The sequence below is a fragment of the Bos indicus genome, chromosome 6 (genome assembly GCF_029378745.1).
Source record: "Bos indicus isolate NIAB-ARS_2022 breed Sahiwal x Tharparkar chromosome 6, NIAB-ARS_B.indTharparkar_mat_pri_1.0, whole genome shotgun sequence".
NCBI classification, from domain to species: Eukaryota; Metazoa; Chordata; class Mammalia; order Artiodactyla; family Bovidae; genus Bos; species Bos indicus.
In genome coordinates, this window is record NC_091765.1 from 16,618,148 (window position 1) to 16,637,719 (window position 19,572).

A 19,572-nucleotide genomic window follows, 5' to 3' on the forward strand; every position below is an offset into this window, starting at 1 on the left:
AGGTTGACTACAACAGATTTCTATCTATAAACAGATTTCAAATAGTTTTTAGCACACAAATATACATTAATGTATAAATGAAAAATAGAATTCTTTTTCCATCAATGCACTCAATTTGTGCTAGGATATATTCCTTAAGAGTAGTGTGTAAACTATAAATCAAATTGTATGTTCCTATGAATCAATGGTTTGAATAGCAGATTAGCAGACGTTCACATCACCTGGGATACCCCTAAACTGTTAACTTTAATGACAGTTTCAATTTGGTGAAACGGGGCTCAGAGAACTCCTGGTGAGCATGCCCCTTTCTCTCATCACTCCCCTCCTCAGAAAACAAATGGCCAGAGACTTGTCCCATAGGAGGGAGTGAGGATGATAGATAATCTGTCTACAGCCCATTAGGATCAACCTCCTCACCTCTCACCTATGTTCCCACTGATGTCAATCTTCATTCTCTGACTGAAGTCTGGCTGCCTTTAGAGGACAAGGCTTTTCAAGGTGGCTCTTTTTGATCTCAAACCCCAGGTAGGCATCTCTCCGCGCATTTGTAGACATCTAGATTAAACTTCCCCAAACCTCAATTTCAAGCATCCCATATCCTGACCGCCACTTCCTGTCTTTCCAGTTCATTCCCTCTGGTCTCCACCCTCGGACAGCTCTTTGACCTCAACAGGACCTTCACACTACTAAGCCCTTCTCTATCTACTGCCGCTACCAAGCTCTTGTCTATCATTCGCTTTGCATCCCTTTCACCTCAGTGACAGAGGAGCTTCCTTGTATACATCCACAGTTCCCCTGCTCTTCTGTTCTAACTTAAATCCAACTTTCCACCAAGCAGTAAATGTGGCTAGAAGGAAAAGGCATGCTAACTGGCTGAAGTTCATGCTGCCTGACAACCCTACTACAAGCCACTGGTCAACCCATCTCTTACTCTTCCTAGGCGACTATTTCTTGGATTCTAATACTCTTTACCCTTTCTCAACTGATGACTCCAAGTGCTTCTTTAATAGGGAAAACCACAGTGACCAAAGGCTAACTTCCATATTTACCTACCATAAAGATTCACCCCCTGGATGCCTCTCCTTCCAGACAGCCACATGGCTCTCTTCAATGGTCACCTTTTCAGAAGGGCCTCCCTAGTTGCTGTCAAAACCAGCATTCTTGATACTTTTTCTGCCTTATTTTCCCCATTGCATTTCCCACACCTGACATACAAATGTGCTCTTTTCCCCAGTCCACACACTCACTCTGGAGTGTAAGCACTGTGAAATCAGGATTTTCTGTGTTTTGAGCATAAACCAATATCTAGCAAGTATTAAGTGCTAATAAATACCTATTAAATGAGGAACAAACTAGCCAAAGACAAAAATATTTAGAAACACGATACTCCGTATTGTGTAATTACAGTATATAGCTGCCCTTGGAACACTGCAGTTTCTCCTGATTCAGTAAGATTCTCTCCTGCTGGAGGCCGCAGGGCACGGGGACACATACAGCGCTGGGGGTGGGCTGGGCTCGGAGTAGGTGGTGGGTGGGTAGAACATCTGACTTCTACTATCAGCTCTGTCACTAATTAGTAATGTCATTTAGGGTGAGTCATTTAACCTCTCATTTCCAGCAGGGAATGGGAGAGAGTACTTTTATTTTTATCCAAAGAAAAGAGACCCAACAAGCGCAAAACCACTCATCACACACATCAAGAGCCTTTTCCCTTCCAAAGTTCATCAGTAGGACTTTTACAGTGTTTATAATAAAATTTTATTCTACAACCTAATGGATCATTAACAGTTTTATAGTAAATAAATGTTAGTAAACAAGATTTTTTTAAAAATCACTCTCAAAGTTCCAGATGGTAATCTTAAAAGTCAATTAAATAGGATAGTCACATTATAAAAATTTTGCTATGAATGTACAAGGAAAAAGAATGCCTAATTTAACCAAGAAAGACAAATTAAGGTTTTGATTAGTTAACAGTCATATATATTTTGAAAGTAGGGTTTGTTTTCGAATACAAACAGAGTAAGTACTTGGTAATGTCCACAAAATTAATGAAACAGTATCATTGCATTTCCTCGAGCAATAAATCCAATACATCCTAGATGTAAGAATACCACCAATTCTCCCCCAACCATAAACACACAAAACACAAAGCCATATTGTCAAGCAAAATATTTTTAATTAGTAGGCTGATCATAAATAAATCCACATAAAAGATTTAACAGAATTACAAAGAGTTTTGTGTTTCTTTTGTGGACTCAATTCATAATATGCATTAGTCAACCTCATTCTCTAACTGCGACAAAAAGAGTTGTCATCCAACAATGCAGCACAGTTTAAGCAATTCATATTCTGTAGTTACATTTTTACATTTTCTTTACAAATGTAACATTTATATACATTATATATATATTTTTTCTATAGTTCATGTACTGAAATTCTATTGTTTTTACAGGGAAAATATTGAATTCATTTAATGAATATGAATCATTCCTTGTTAAAAAGTAATTCATATAAACAAATAACACGGTACCACTGCCTTTTGGCATCTCCTGTCAAAGTTCAAGTCCAGAAGTGTTATATTAATTATAAGAAAAAAGAATTTATCTAATTTTTCATTGACATACCATCCCACATAGCTACAGAAGTTTGCCAGCGTGCAATGAACAGAGAACTGTACTGCTGCACTCTGGAAATGTGTGGAAACCAACTCAGAATATACTTGGTGAAACAGCATCATCAGCGTCAAACTTAGGGTGAAGAAAATCTGTCAAGTTCCTTCTTACTCTTTACCTTTTGCCAAAGCCTCAGACAAGGCGCTACGCTACGTACTGCCTCTTGTAACAAGTGCCTTCATTTCAAATTTCCTAAGTGCTTCTCTGACAGATTATGCTTTACCTAGGTTATAGATCTCTTTCTTCTTATTCAACTTTATTTCACTTCACTTACAAATCTGCTGCTGAACATGAAGCAAAAATTCATAGTAAGAGAAGGCGGCTTCTGTCCGGTCTTCAATCAAATGTTGAAAAAATTCGGTTTTGGCAGGACTCTCATCTCTGAAAAAGAAAAAGGAATATTTATCTAAAAATGCACATTATTAAAAAGAATACTTATACATTAGAAAAAATATGTGGGGACTTTTACGAAAAAGGATAGGGGATGTTAATCAAGTAACAGCCTTCTACCACTACAATGTGTTCTGATATTATTATTTAAAATTTGATTTGAAGACAAACAATTTCACATGGATTGGACAGGATAAGACAATTTCATAATTAAGTTACAGAAGTACTTACTTTACCACATGAAGAACTGGGCTTAATGGTCTGCTGTCTCTAAGCCAAGTTATAAAGGATCTGGCTCTCTCTGATGAAAGTGTGTCTAGCTCTGGAAGATGTGTCTGGCAAAAAACGCAATTAGGAAGTCATTTTCTTTCTCACAGACTTAGGCAGTATTAGAACTCAATCATAATCACCACCACCACCAAACGCCAGCACTCGATTCCAGCCCCAACAGCAGCAACCAAACACAAGAAATTTATTACATTGTTGATAAATCTGTTTTTCTGACTAATAAGACATATTTAATGATAAGCATGCCACTGACATTTTACCTGAATATTATAGTTTTTCCAGACAAGTCAATAAAACACACACAATTAGTATGTTACTCATATTGTGTTATACTTTTTGTTTCTTCCAAAGGAAATATTCAGATCAGGGGGGCTATCATTAAGCTTCAATTTCACTTATAAACAATTATAAACATTATTCTAATAACAGACATTCTTACAGAATTTTATGTTTCCTTTGTCCTTAATATTGAAGGGCAAGAAATTTAAAAGAATAGTGTGAATGTTTAGTTATATTTAAAAACCATAGCAAGACTATTTTTTAAAGGACCTAAAAAATCTATTCTTTTATATATATGTGTGCGTGTATGTATATCTGAGGGCTTCCCTGGTGGCTCAGACAGTAAAGAATCCACCTGCAGTGAAGAAAAAGTATATTCTTCTATGTGTGCAATGAGTTTTTTCCAAAGTACATAGTATACAAAAATTTAAACAGAAAAGTTTGGGTTAATTATATTTAAATTTATATCAGCATTTAAAAAGTACAAGAAAAACATGTTTTTATGTACATTCTTTCATATATTTTCTAAATATATATAATATGCTGCTAAGTCGCTCCAGTCGTGTCCGACTCTGTGTGACCCCAAAGACGGCAGCCCACCAGGCTCCCCCATCCCTGGGATTCTCCAGGCAAGAACACTGGAGTAGGTTGCCATTTCCTTCTCCAATGAAACAAGTGAAAAGTGAAAGTGAAGTCGCTCAGTTGTGTCCGACTCGTAGCGACCCCATGGACTGCAGCCCACCAGGCTCCTCCATCCGTGGGATTTTCCAGGCAAGAGTACTGGAGTGGGGTGCCATTGCCTTCTCTGATATATAATATAGCCACTATTATATATAGAAACACATTTTGAAAATACAAATGGATATTATGCACATTGTTTTCTTTTTCAGATTGTATTCTTCTTAATAGATTCAGAGATTTAATTGGGGCTTCCCTGGTGGCTCAGTGATAAAGAATCCACCAGCCATGTAAGAGCCGCAGGAGATGCGGGTTCAGTCCCTGGGTCGGAAAGATCCCCCTGGAGGAGGGCATGGCAACGCTCTCCTGTATTCTTGCCTGAATAATCCCATGGACAGAGAAGCTTGGGCTACAGTCCAAAGGTCGCAAAGAGTTGGACATGACTGAAGAGACTTGGCATACAAGCACGATATCCTCTTAAGTATATGTGTACATATGAATACTTCCATGAGTATATCTACAGGATACATTCTTAGGAGTAAATAATTTACTGTGTCATACGCTGGTGTGATTTTAATTTCAACAGATATTGTCAAATGGCCCTCCTAAAGACTGTGTAAATGTATACAGTCCAATCAATAGGCCTGCTGACCTATCCCCTCTGCATTATTGCCTATAATCAGATTTAAAAAAATTTTTACCAGGGAGCAAAATCTGATAAATGAAAGAAATACTATGCTGTTATTAATAGTTTATTTTGTTTTCTTAATTATAAATGAAGCTGAACATTGATCCATATGGCCACTACTATAATTTCTACCTATGAATTACCTGTTCAAATCATTTTCTCATTTTTCTTCTTTGTTGAGTCTTAGAAATAAACTCTGGATTAATGTGGCAAATTTTAAAAAATAAATAGCGAACGTGGTTAAGAATTACATTGACTTACATTAATTTTAGGAGAAATGGCATATTTACAATATCCAAGAATAAGGTAGGCCTTTTCCATTAAGTAGCATAGAGAACTGCTTTCAGAATCATATTTCTTTGGTATCAACATACATACAGTACAGGCTTACTGAAAAAATTATGTTTATTATCAGCAAAATAATTTAAATTAGACAAATTAAAGTTGTTGGAAAATAATTTGCTATGCTATGCCAAGTCACTTTAGTCATGTCCGACTCTGTGCGACCCCATAGATGGCAGCCCACCAGGCTCCCCCGTCCCTGGGATTCTCCAGGCAAGAACACTGGAGTGGGTTGCCATTTCCTTCTCCAATGCGTGAAAGTGAAAAGTGAAAGTGAAATCGCTCAGTCGCATCCGACCCTTAGCAACCCCATGGACTGCAGCCTACCAGGCTCCTCCATCCATGGGATTTTCCAGGCAAGAGTACTGGAGTGGGTTGCCATTGCCTTCTCCAGGAAAATACTTTGGAGTTGCTTAAAAAGTTTACCATATGACCCAGCAATTCTACTTCTAGTTACATATCCAGGAGAACTTGAAAACATGTTCACACAAACATTTGTACACAAACTGCTCATGGAAGCACTTCTCACAATAGCACCAGAGTAGAGATAACCTAAATGTCCAAGAAGAGATGACTGGATAAACAAAATGTGATATATTCATACAATGGACTATTATTTAGTCATAAAAAAGGAGGAAGTACTGATACACATTACAACATGGATGTTGAAATCATGGTGAGAAGAAGCCAAACTCAAAAAGCCTTGCACTGTATGATTCCATATATACAAATTGTCCAGAACAGGCAAATTCACACAGATAGAAAGTACGTTAGCGGCTGCCCAGGGAAAACAGAAAGGTTGGGAGATACAGGTTTCTTTCTGAGGTGATGTAAATGCTCTGAAATTATATACTGGAAATGGTTGTAAACACTGTGAATATAATAAAAACAAATGCATTGTACATTTTAAAATGATTAAAATGGTGACTCTTATGTGCATTATATCTCAAAAAAGAAAAATTAAACAAGTACACAAAAAGTTAAAACTATATGAATCCACTGACCATTTTCTGTGGTATTGATGCAAAATCAGGATACCCAAGCACATCCTCTATAAAGTTATTGTCACAGCTCTTTCCAATCCAAATGTAAAAAACCTAAAAACAAAACAAACCACAGTAACACTCCCTAATTGGAAACTCATTACAGCTAATTTTCTCAAAATCATCAAGCATAAAAGAGGCACAGTACACTAGCTCAAATCAAGTAGGAACAAACATGAAAGTAAACAGGAAACCTGGAACCTGCATGTTTGGAACCTGCATTCAGGAATCCAGAGTGGCTCATATCTTTTCTGCTTCAATTTCAAGCTTCTCATAAAATACATTTACCATTTTCCTTACTCTTCCCCCAATGCTTCAACCAAGGTATATGACTTACTGTATTTCCTACCCACTGTTTCCATTATTTCAATCACTGTCTCTGTACTAATGTCCCCTGCCCCCTACCACTGCCCCACCCCGTACTGTGGCTACTAGACTTCTTTTCCTGGTCACAAGGTGTCATTCATGAAGCCACCCTGCCTATTCTGACACCCTTCACCACCACCCTGTCCAATGACATCTCATGAAATCCTCATTATTAATGGCATTTCAGACAATAGATCAAGTTGAACTAGAAAAATTCTTGAGGTCCCTTAAAATTTTATGATTCTAGACGAAAAATTCCTTGAAGTAAGGAATTTATCTCTTTACTTCTCTTAAATAAATTGATCTCCTGAGCCAGTTCCAATTTATTGTCCCTGAGTTCCCAATCCACCTTTCATTGCCTAATCTGTGGTAACAGAGCTGGATCCTGTGTTTCTCCTTTTGCCAGCTGCAAAAGGAGCTTTGTCACTAAAGGGTACTTACAGAGCCACAGTCCATAAGGAAAGCACCTTCTCGTGTCAGTTTTTCTGCAGACAATTTTTGAAGAGGTGGCTGAGGTACAACCCTGTCATTGACGTGTATTGCCCCCTGAAAAGAAAAAAGATAGAATGTGAATGACCTTCCATTACTATTATCCCAGGCTGGAAGCTAATGGCCACTAGCTCTGATACTGAAAAATACTTGATAATTTTGTAATATGTAAAAACTACAGTTGACCTTTGAACAAAGGTATTCAAATTTAAAAGATAAAAACTTGACTAGGTAAAAAGATCTGCCCATTTCCTTCCCTTCTGAGGTCAGGATATATTAAAAGTACAACTACGATATCTGCTACAAAGGACTTTTTGATTCCAAAGAATAGGAAAAAAGACATTACATATTTGCATACTAAAAATACTGTTGCATACCAGATTATTTTACAATAATATAGTCAAAGTTCCACTCTGATCACATCAGAAACTGTCAGTACCTTCAAAATACAAATGGAAATACCCTTCTATAATGCAGCTTTGTAGTAAATGTAACCAAATTCATGAAGTGAATCACTTGCCATATGAAACTATTTTTGAAAATGCCATAACCATGATACTATCTAATAGTCCTGTTGTCTAATCAAATCCGTAGTTAACATCTGTATTTAATGTATTATTGTCACAGGGGGAAAACAGATGGAAGAAATTGTTAACAATACATTACTATCTTAGATGCAGAATCAAGACACCCAAATAAATTTAAATTAAAAAATTTCAAACACAATGGAAAAAAAAACCGTACCTCATCTGTCAATCTGTCTATCCTGTACAGGTTGGGATGAATCATTTTCATTAGATGAACAAGTGGCTGACACTTTATCTGACACATGGCGTATACACGATCATCCAGGCGTGTGCTTGTACCGGTTCTAAATGCTTTCTACATGGAGAAACAATATACATTTTTCAGTAAAACATAAATATGGTGGACAAATATTAAAACAGATATATACCATCAGCCATGGGAAAAGCACAGCCTTCACACCAGATAGGCCTGGATTCAGTTTTCAGCTCAGAATTTAATTGGTAGATACGTGAGCAAGTTACTTAGCTTCTCAAAGGTATACTGACATCGTAAGAAAAAAGGGGAAAATAATACCTCTAGGCAGCTGTAAGGATTAAATACGATGATGTGTATATAACACGTATTACGGTGCCTGAGGCTTGGGAAGATGCTCAGTGAACAGCAGGCCCTTTCCTTAGAGTCTCCTTCCAGGAGCACACACTAGGAGTGTGCTATATGCACACCATTATTCACACTGCTCCCACACGCTAGAGTGAGAGCATACAGTTTCACGAGGGTCATCATGTATTTGCATACCTTCATTTTCCATTCATCTCTTCCTGCTTATGACTCGTCCAATGCTAAGCTGCAACTGTCTAATCAAGTATTTAATCCCCTACCACCCACCAGAAAAACTAGGTTTGGAAACCTATATATTGAAAATTTCAAAAGACTATTAAATCTAACAATGTATAGAGAGCTACCTGTTTGAGAAGGGCCAAAACATAGAGAGGAAATAACTTGAGGGAGCTGGGTGCTATCAACCCCGAGTGCTGTACGTTTGAGACAGTTGAGCCATACGCAGATAAGGAATCCACCACAGCATTCACTAAGGCATCTCTTGCATCCGATAGACTTGAGGAAATTGATCGATCCACAGCTATAAAGCAACCAAAATGAAAAAGTTTTTAACCATTAGATGCCAGTGAATACTGTGAGAGAGAAAATTTACATGCAGTACTTAAGAAACAGAAAGTTCATTTTTAGATTAGAAAAATACATTTCAGTTGTTCCCTTGAGTGTGGCTGCCCCTTTGTAGTAAAAATCCTCCTCCTGCCACCAACCCTGATCATCAGTGAGCTATTCTTCTTTCTTATAATTTTCACTTTTCCAGAATGTTGAATGAATGAATCCTTTGTATGTAGCGTTTTGAGTTTAGCTTCTTTCACTTAGCATAACGCCTTTGAGAGTCATCCACGTCTGTTCACATATCAACAGTTCATTCCTTTTTATTGCTGAGTTGTATTCCCTCATATGGATGTACCACAGTTTGTTCATGAAGTCCCCATTTGAAAAACACTTGAGATGCTACCAGTTATTAATGATTATGAATCCCACACATGATTTTTAAACTAAGGAATTCGTAAGAATGAGAACAGCCCAATTCACACTGTTGTAAATGAAAATGTAAAATATAAATACTTTTTAAATGAGGAATTTCTAGGGTAAAACAACGCCCAGGCTTCAGATTTTAGTATAGAAAAACATATTTCACCCGTTGCTTCACTTTTTTACTTACCCATGTTTGCCAGGAGGCAGATGGCAGCTTGTACATCCACTCCCGCGTATACATCTGCTAACGAACTGACCACTGGCAAGCAAAGAGTGTGCACTCTGATTCTCCGCTCACCTAGTCAAAGGATGAACCCACATCATTGCAAAATACATTAGGCCAAGAAATAAAGAAGCAAATAGGTCAAAATATTATTCAAGTTATTGTTTGATGGTATGAAATTACCAACAGAATTTTGAAATGGCAAAACCAAACTTTTACAATGAACATGTTTTAAAGAAAATTAAACATTCTCTAAACCTGAACATAGACTATGAACACACACTATATTTTGAACACTAGGTTCTGGTTTTTATCTTAGCATTACTCATTCTAAATTATATGTTACAAGGTATAATGTCAGAAAACAGACCACGTAGACCTTAAGTGCCACGGAGAATTTCTCATGTTATGGATAAAGAAATAACGCTCAGGATAACCCAGACAGATTTAGTTTGAGTTATTATGCTAATATGATTTTGGGAGTACAAGTCTTCCACAAGTCAAAAAAGGTACTCTCTGAAGATTTAAAAATGAGTATTAAAAAAAAGAATGGAACGTATATTTGATGAACACAAATTCCATTATTTCCCATTGGTGTTCACTATCCCCAGTCTCCCGGTAGGTGAAAAGAGGGGAGAATTACTGGGGCAGGTTACATTTCACTTCTGTTAACATTACCTTTGCTAGATGTATATAATAGGGCTGTTTGAAAGCACACTAAGGAAGTATCTGTCAAACTTTCTTCAATAGAGAGTTGTACTGCAAATCCAGCATCGGGATTGATGTTGGCGAGGGATAACAAATCAGTGGAACGGACAAAGAAATTTCCATGAAAAGTGTGCATGGAAAGACCTAGGGAAAAGAAAACTTGTTATAAAAGATGAGGTAGCACTAGTGTCTTTACCGCAGGTTAAAGCTACTTTTTAAATAAAAAATATCTCTGATTTTGAATCAAAAGGATAACTGGGGAGCAATACTTTTCACATAAAACAGAGATAACCTAAACTGAAGGCTGTTTGATGAGGAAGGCAACGGTCATTCATTAATTTGACAATTCTCACTTAAGATCCTCCCTATTCCTCAAATTCATCTGAAATCACCTCCAATATGGGCTTTCTCTTGACTTCCTCCTAATAAGGCAAAGCATTTCCTCTACCTACTTATTCAAATTACTTAAAAAATTGAACAATGATTATTTAATAATAATATTTAAAACAGTACAGCTAGTTGGATCAAGTAGAAAATCTTTTTTATGATAATGAAAGGTGGTCACAGGTTGTCAATATGTGAATGCTTATTAATTTTGAAAAAAGTATATAATATAAAGCATAATTTTTGCAATTTCATACCTTTAGTACACCTTATTCTCATAACAGCTTCAAATCCAATTTTTCTTGTGAGATACCGTTTTAGATCTTTTTGTAACTTTTCTGCTTGCGAGGGATTGTGAGTATAGTGGAAAGATGGGTAATAATAGATGCACCCTGCAGAATACTTGGACATGCAAGCTTTAGAGAGAAAAAGGAAAAGTATTAGCTACTGAAACGATAACATTTATTTGTCCAACAGCAGTACAGATTCTGTATTATGAAGAAGTCTAAGTTATAATGAAAAAAAACATACAGTGGTCAAAAATGGGGATAATATATAAATCTGAGAAAGATATATTTATAAAACATAATATATATTAAGTTTACTGTTGAGCAGAATGGTAAAAGAATTGTATTTAAATAAAAACAACAACCCAGATTGACATTTTACATTTGTATAGGATTAGGGTTTTTTTTTTTTTAAAGTTTAGTGGTAATTTTCATAGACATTATCTAATTCACAGGTCTTCCTCCCAAACAACTGAGAACTCTTAGTAAAGAATTTACATTTAATTATATGCTAAAAATGTTTATGTAAAAACAGATAAATACAATGTTATGTCCTTACCTAGAGAAGCGAGATCAGAATACTGGGAACTTAAAAGGAACAGATCCACGGCAGTCTGCTGCCCTGAGCAATCTAAAGCGAGTTTCTTATAAAAATCAGTTGCAGGGCCAAGATGTTGTACAACCTAAGTCAACAGGTCATAAAGTAAGAGCTAGAAAATCTTGAATTATCATATATTTCTGTCTGTTACAATCAGGAAGAGAATATTGTCTGTCCCCCTATCAAACTATGGATTTTTTTTTTTTTTTTATGTCTAGGTAGTTGGCATAGATTTCCTATGAGAATAATCACTAACATTTATAAAAGCACATATAGGGCAGCATTGGAGAAGGAAATGGCAACCCACTCCAGTGTTCTTGCCTGGAGAATCCCAGGGATGGGGGAGCCTGGTGGGCTGCCGTCTATGGGGTCACACAGAGTCAGACATGACTGAAGCGACTCAGCAGCAGCAGGGCAGCATAGATGTCTTATATAATTAAATTATTTAATCCTCATAATAATATATATTTCATAGAGTTAACAACATTTTACAGATGAGGAAACTGAGGCAAACAAATGACTAATTACATAGTTATTGAGTGGTAGATGCTGGAATATCCAGGCAGTCTGGCTCCAGAATGAGTGCTGTTACCAATTATTATATATATATTGTTACACAATAACAAGAGAGACTAACAGATTAAGCAAAATCCTTCCAGTTGGTATCAGGACACTTAAGCTGAGGAGATGGCACTAGAGAAGAGTTAAGAATGCAAGAGCCGGGCTCCAAGTTCTTAATTATTTCACTACATTGCACAACAAAATGTTTCAATTATAGTGTATGATTATTATATTAGAGTTTAAAACAGAACAGACACTTAAATTCTTGAGTCTCAGGCAGATAGACAATACTTCTAAAAGTTACATGAGAACAAAAAACCCAAAACTGTATCAAAGAAATCAGTAAACACTTTGCTTTTGTTCAGTGTTCCATAATGGATTACGATGGATCAACGCACTGGATAAAGCTAGCTGTACTTGTTGATGAGTTAAAAAATATACTTGTCCCCAGTTTATTTTAAAATTAGCTTCTTTCTCAAAAGCAATTTAAAAACACAATTTCATAAAAAGTAAAATACGGTGCTATTCAAAAGTAAAACACAGTGCTATTCTTCTTTAGCAAATTGGTAAAGAATAAAAAAGTAGCAATCCTTAATGGTGCCCAGAAGATCAGAGTCCTTAAGAGTACAGGTTGATTAAAAATCCCAATAAGTAAAATAAAATAATAATTTTAAATACAGTTTATACTCATCGATCCAATAATTTCACTTCTAGGAATTTATCTTAGGGAAAAACTGAATATGTGGCTAAAGATTTACAACACTATTAAAACTTTAATTCATACTCATAACTAGTTGCAATGGACATTTTCATATATGTAAGTTGAGGTCAGACAAAACTTATTTACAGAACAAAAACGAGTATTTGAAATTGGGGTTAAAATACCCTGACCAAGTCTTCACTGTAAAACCTTAGGAACATTCAGCCTCATTTCACTCTTAAACAGCAAGAAAGCAATTAACGAAATCATGTTTTTCTCATTTACTAAAAAACCTTTTTTAAGTAGAATTTTTAGGGACCTCCAAAAATGCTCACTATGAGTGAATGCTCACTTCAGTGAAAAAAGTCAACAAAAAAATATAGTATACATGTATGATGCCCAACTGTGCTTACTTGTATTTATTTAACTACTATTATCTTGACAGTAAGATAACCGATCATCTATATGTTTCCATGTTCCAAGTTTTATACAGTGATTTGTATTACCTTCATTAAAAGTTTATTAATATGTGCATATTAAATTATATCTCAGATTTAGTAAGTTTTATCAATTGTGAAATAGAAAAGAACACTAGAGTCAGAAAATCCAAGTCACATCTTTACCATTAAATATTTATTTAACTTTTGGCAAGACTGTTGAATCTGTTTCCTCATCTGTAAAAAAAGGCTTATAGTAGATAATTTCTAAATTTCTATGACTCATAAACAAAATATTAAAAAGAACACACTGCAACACAACAACAAAATGGTAATTTGAATTAAACTCTCTTACCAGTTGTTTTTTTTTTTCACTATCAAAGAATTAGAAAAAGAGACTGAAATAATTAAGTCAATAGAGGTAGAAGCCATGATCTTGAATATGAGAGAGGAAGTAATATAAAATACCTTTGTGCTTGATCTCTGATTAGGATCTTCTCTGGACTGCAGAAGCCCTGCCCCCAAGGAAGGTAACTGTGTCTGAAATAGAGACACACGGCCCCCTGTTGGAGACATTAATTTAAAGGCAGCCTGGAGAGCAGGACCCAGAGCACTGTGTGTTTCTCTTGTATTGGTGAACATATTGGGTAACGCATTCAATAAGTCTTTTATAAGCTGGGGAAACAAAGATTGAAAGCTGAATTACTGAGAAGGAAGGGCAATATTCCAGAGTACAGTATATGCCACTACATTTTGGAGGACTGTAAAGTGAGTAGTCAACAGATATGCTACCTACATTGTTTACTGCAATGTTAATATATACCAAGGAAACACATGTTCAACATTACAATCAGATGAAGTAACAGAAATACTTTAATACTTAAAAAAAAAAATTCAATCTCACCTCTTTACTTTCATATAGATTCACAAGTAAGCTATCCGGAGTAGGTAGAAAAACATCTATAGGGAAAACATATATTTTAACCAAAATATAAATAAACTCAAAAGAATTTCGAATTTAAAAATTCTTAGTTTTCTAAGTCCAAACATGTAAAGGGTATGCACAATACTGCTTTAATATATATCCTCTGTACATATCATACATGTGTGTGTGTGAGCATGTGTAAGTACACATACATAGGTGTAAAAAACTTTGACTCAAGTACTTTCCAGGAAAGCAATTATTTTAAAACAAGTATCTAATGAGCTAAATTATCTGTATAGCATTATGACAAGATATGTTGTAAAATAAAGTACCCTGAATTCCAAAATTCTGTTTTATTAATAGAGTTTTGTTTTATTCACTGCTTACCATCTATATCAGATACAATCAACATTTGAGGCTGTGATAATCCTTCTTGCAAATTGTAGAAATGAATAGTGCTATCAAAGGTCACAAATCCTATTCTTGTTCGTGAATCTCCAGGGAGCCTAAGGATAAAAATGATCATTTTAAATTCAAATGCTAAGTGACATATTCTTTTTAAAAAATACTAAGAATAATTGTTTATGTTTTTATATAGAGGACAGAATAGTTACCCCTATCTAAACCAACGCATATCAGAAAAGAGTAAATATAAAGCATTCCATTTTCAGATGAAACCAGGCATGTTCAGGGTTCATGCCTCTGATAACAGAACTATCTTCAAATAATAAATCAAAACTTAAAATGATATGCTTAAAAAACAAAGATTTCTTGATAACTTTCCTCTGAAACAAACTCCTTTAAGTAAAAATTGCTCATATTTTCAGTTTCAATATTACAAAAATCATGTATGTTGTTTCAGTATTTTAAGAACAGATTGACAAAATGAGTACTATTCAAGAAAAGATTTTAACATGTAAACTTTTAAATAAAAACCACATTCAGAAACATCAAGACATTTTATCTATGATCACTCTTTTAAAAATATTCTGTGAGTATTCAAGTATTCAAATTTTCTGTCAGTATTCAAGTCAATAATACAGCAAAGAATAAATAACCATTTAAAGTCTGTCAAAAAAAAAGCCTGGCAAGCTATCCTTATTAATAAGATAGATGCCATGTCTTACAAAAGTATCAGTATATTTCTAAGTACCATCATGTTAACTGCTATAATTTTTAAATGTAATTTATTACGATTTTTTATGCAATTTATTGTTTTAGCAATGTCTTTAAAGATATTTTTTAATATTACAGGATGCCGAAACAGTGTGCATCAAAGCAAGCAGCACTATTATTATTATGAAGGGTCAATCAGGCTACTCAGAGGCTGATTCATGACACTGTAAAGCAGAAACTAACACAACACTGTAAAGCAATTATATTCCAATTTTTTAAAAAGGCATTTCAGAGAATAGAAAACAACAAATTATGTAGGTGTTTAGCTTAGTAATACTGGTCAAGGTTTATCTTGTTTCTACAGACTAATTTCTTCACTTCTTTGAGATTTCTAAGGTCACTGATTATTAGAGTCATTTGTTATCAGTCGCAATGGAGACTACGTACCTCTAGGCCAAAATACAAAGCTGAGCTAGAACCGCTCCAGCATCAAATTTCCTTTCTCAAAGTTACATACACAGCCCTTTCCAGAAGCATGATAATATCTTATTGCTAGCCTATCACCTTTACTTTTTTACTTTTCTGATACTTTTAATTTTCACTTTAATCAAACATACACATTTTAAAAACTGTTTTTCATTCCCAATGTTATCTTTTTGGCTTTCCATAGACCATTTAATTTGCAAATAATCACTTATCTCTGCTGAAAGTAAAAACTGAATGTGTTTGTCTCAGTCGTGTCTGACTGTTTGCAACTCCATGGACTGTAGGTAGTTCGCCAGGCTCCTCTGTCCATAGAATTCTCCAGGCAAGAATACTGGAGTAGGCTGCCACTTCCTTCTCCAGGGGATCTTCCCGACCTGGGGATTGAGCCCTGGTCTCTTGCATTGCACTGGCTCCTATTTCTAGTGCTATATCATCAAATACCTTCCCAGCAAGCTAACTCTTCAGTCTTAACAGCTATTTCTTTGCAGAGCGTCTTCCTTTGCTACTCACTGCTAAAGTCATGTCTGAATTAAGCACTTGTGACTTAAAAAGGGCAAATGCTTCAATCAAGGACAAAAATATGAAATCACTAAGTTACTAACAGAAACTTAAAGCAAATCATTTAATATCTCTGGATGTTTTTAATCTTGAATGTTTCCATGTTATCAGTTTATTCACAGGCCAAGATCAGTGATATGCAATTATAGCGACTAGAGCTAGCACTCAACAGAAGAGGGACTCTCAAACTCAAACTCAAACGGAAAAGGGGAGACAAGAACCTTTTGGAATTACCAAGTACTTCTGACAAAATATTCATGTATTTTGAATACTGAAATATATTTCAATATATATTGAATACATATATTATATATACACAATATATATAATATATTCAATATATACACTATATATAGAATATATATTCAATATATATTCACCCCTACACCTCTACACAAGTCCAGAACCCCTGCAGTAGGAAGCTACTATTACAAACAACCTGAAGTCATACTTCTCATGGGTGTTGGAGTAGAAAAAGAGATGTACAAACAACTTTGTTTCCCAGAGACCTGGAACATCCACTTTTTAAGTTAGTTAAGGGTCTCCTTCGTGACTAATACTGGTAGATAGACTAATAAGTTTAATCACCTTATCCTATACTTTGTTTCCCCTTTCACCATAAAGCTTCTTACTAATATGCCAGTTCAGTTTCTGGCTTCTTAAAATATTCAGCACACTATCAATTCCCTCTTTCCCTTTATCTGGCTCATTTTCTCATTAGCACATCTGAAACTATCTTATGAAAAACTTCTTGCTCAGGCATAAATTACAGCTCGATTTCTCTCATCCAGATCCTTGATACCCTGGCTAGGTTGAGTTTTCTGGATCTAAGTGCACAGACTTGCTAAGTCAGGGGGATAGTTAGAGATAAAATCTAAATTCCTAAGTATTAAAACTATTATGGTTTTAAGATTCAGATACAAAGTTATAAATCCAAATAATATACGTAGATCTTTATTCTAAAGTAGATAGGATGTACTCTATTAGTGATAAATGAAATCAAACTTAATAAAAGCCAACCCCATAAACTGCTAATAAACACACTTCACATTTTATACATTTATACACACAAACACACACACACACATACACAATGAGTAAAAAAAATTCTTACTTGTCTAGATTTTCTAACAGTGACTGGCACAAAATTGTCAAATATCCAGCTTCTACTGCATTATGAGACACATCTAAAACAAATAAGTAAACTGCAGGTTGAGGTGGACGGAGCTGAAAGGAATAGAAATAATGTAACATATTTAGTAGGTATAAGTCATTCTTTTTATATCACAACTAGTACTGGATATTTACTGATTGTAATATATATATATATGTATCTACACAAATAGAATCAATGTTTTATAAGATCTTAGGTAATGAAAATGGCATTCCTTTGATTTTTTTCTTTTAAATTTGTTCATGGATTAAACATGATTTGGCAGTAATTACACAGTAATGGTTAAGCAGATGGGCTAAATGTCTTCCTGATAGAGTAATAGCTGAGATATCTTTCCAAGGAAAATTAAACATATTTATTATTAAATATTAACCTTTAAACCCTCTCCCTACTCCTAAAAATATTTTACTTTAAACATTTATATTTTTAAACCTGACAATCATTAGTACCATTGGGTCACCTGATGGCAGTTGAATCCCAAGGGTTAAGTGCTAGGTGTAAAGCAAGTTCTTAAAAGCAATTTTTGACAAAAACACGAGTTTTTCTGTTGAAGGATCTTAAATACTAAATGGTAAAAAGAATATTTATATTCATTACAAGCAAGTAATGAAATCAAAATGGCAACAAATTGTAGATAAGTAGGAAACATATTTATTAGGAAACATTTATTAGGAAACATTTCTTAGTGATGTAACTGCGTTCTTTTAGGAGATCAAGCAATCTTTACAAAGATACAAAGAGTTATCTATTTGTTAAGTACAAGGTTTCAGCACTATTTCAAAAAAATTATACAATGGACAATTTAAAAATTTAGACAAGAATTCACTTAAGAGTAAACTACCAAATGACCAATACAACTGCACTGCAGGACTAATTTTAACACTGAATAGTTACCATATAATCTGAAGAAGCAATGAACTCCACTGTTGAATTCTGAACTTCTGGCCGTTTATGAGGCTCTCCATAGGATCGGGTAAGGGGATTATACATAAATTCTTCAGGAACTAGAAAAGATTAGGAATCCAGTACAAAGTTAGTAGCACAATTTCTAAACACATATATATGCCTAGAAATAAACACCTCTATCATTAATATTTATGAAGTTTATAAAAGCTTTGTGAAGATCTAATGGTTGCCAACAAAGGTCCGTCTAGTTAAGGCTATGGTTTTTCCTGTGGTCATGTATGGATGTGAGAGTTGGACTGTGAAGAAAGCTGAGCGCCGAAGAATTGATGCTTTTGAACTGTGGTGTTGGAGAAGACTCTTGAGAGTCCCTTGGACTACAAGGAGATCCAACCAGTCCATTCTGAAGGAGATCAGCCCTGGGATGTCTTTGGAAGGAATGATGCTAAAGCTGAAACTCCAGTACTTTGGCCACCTCATGCAAAGAGTTGACTCATTGGAAAAGACTCTGATGCTGGGAGGGATTGGGGGCAGGAGGAGAAGGGGATGACAGAGGTGGTTGGGTGGCATCACCGACTCAATGGACGTGAGTCTGAGTGAACTCCAGGAGTTGGTGATGGACAGGGAGGCCTGGTGTGCTGCAATTCATGGGGTCACAAACAGCTGGACACGACTGAGTGACTGAACTGAACTGAACTGAATGGTAAAAACTAATCCCCTAAACCTTCTTTAAAAAAACAAATCAGGAGGACAAGAAAACTTATCTTCTGAAATTAGATGAGAAAACCAGGACACAAGTAGCCTTTCTTCTTAGGCTTATGTCCTATTTATTATGTCACATGACATGGCAAAGAAATCAGAAACACAGATTTGAAAGCAATCATCGTAAGAGGATCTAAGACATGTCCCTGAAGGGGACAGCAGATGCACATGCACACGTGTGTCCACACACACCAGCAGAGATCTACACTGAGCTGAATGGACCACATGTACAGAAAGAAGACAACCTAAACTTGTCAGGGTCAAGCATGATTAGTGCGCATGCTCTCATCTATCGGAGCTGCACTGCTGCACTTCACTTCTTCAAAAATAATCTATGAATTCTTTTTACCATCTCCCCTCCCTGTCGCAGTCCGCATTATCCCCTTGGCCAGCCAAA

General features: G+C 35.4%; 1 protein-coding gene across 2 annotated transcripts in view; it reads right to left on the minus strand.

Moving 5' to 3' along the window:
* Positions 1-2,154: 2,154 nt before the first annotated feature.
* Positions 2,155-19,572, minus strand: part of SEC24B (SEC24 homolog B, COPII coat complex component) — an 80,559-nt gene continuing 63,141 nt past the window's right edge. For both annotated transcript variants that reach the window (XM_070791075.1, XM_070791074.1), the window contains 15 exons: positions 18,405-18,514; positions 17,451-17,563; positions 14,564-14,682; positions 14,156-14,211; positions 13,720-13,926; positions 11,515-11,638; positions 10,926-11,084; positions 10,255-10,428; positions 9,541-9,651; positions 8,726-8,901; positions 7,980-8,117; positions 7,188-7,292; positions 6,342-6,434; positions 3,294-3,397; positions 2,155-3,053 (listed from right to left, as the gene is read on the minus strand). In XM_070791075.1, coding sequence (XP_070647176.1) covers positions 2,939-3,053; positions 3,294-3,397; positions 6,342-6,434; positions 7,188-7,292; positions 7,980-8,117; positions 8,726-8,901; positions 9,541-9,651; positions 10,255-10,428; positions 10,926-11,084; positions 11,515-11,638; positions 13,720-13,926; positions 14,156-14,211; positions 14,564-14,682; positions 17,451-17,563; positions 18,405-18,514 — 1,904 coding nt within the window. In that variant the 3' untranslated portion in view covers positions 2,155-2,938. The remainder of the gene's footprint in view (positions 3,054-3,293; positions 3,398-6,341; positions 6,435-7,187; positions 7,293-7,979; positions 8,118-8,725; positions 8,902-9,540; positions 9,652-10,254; positions 10,429-10,925; positions 11,085-11,514; positions 11,639-13,719; positions 13,927-14,155; positions 14,212-14,563; positions 14,683-17,450; positions 17,564-18,404; positions 18,515-19,572) is intronic.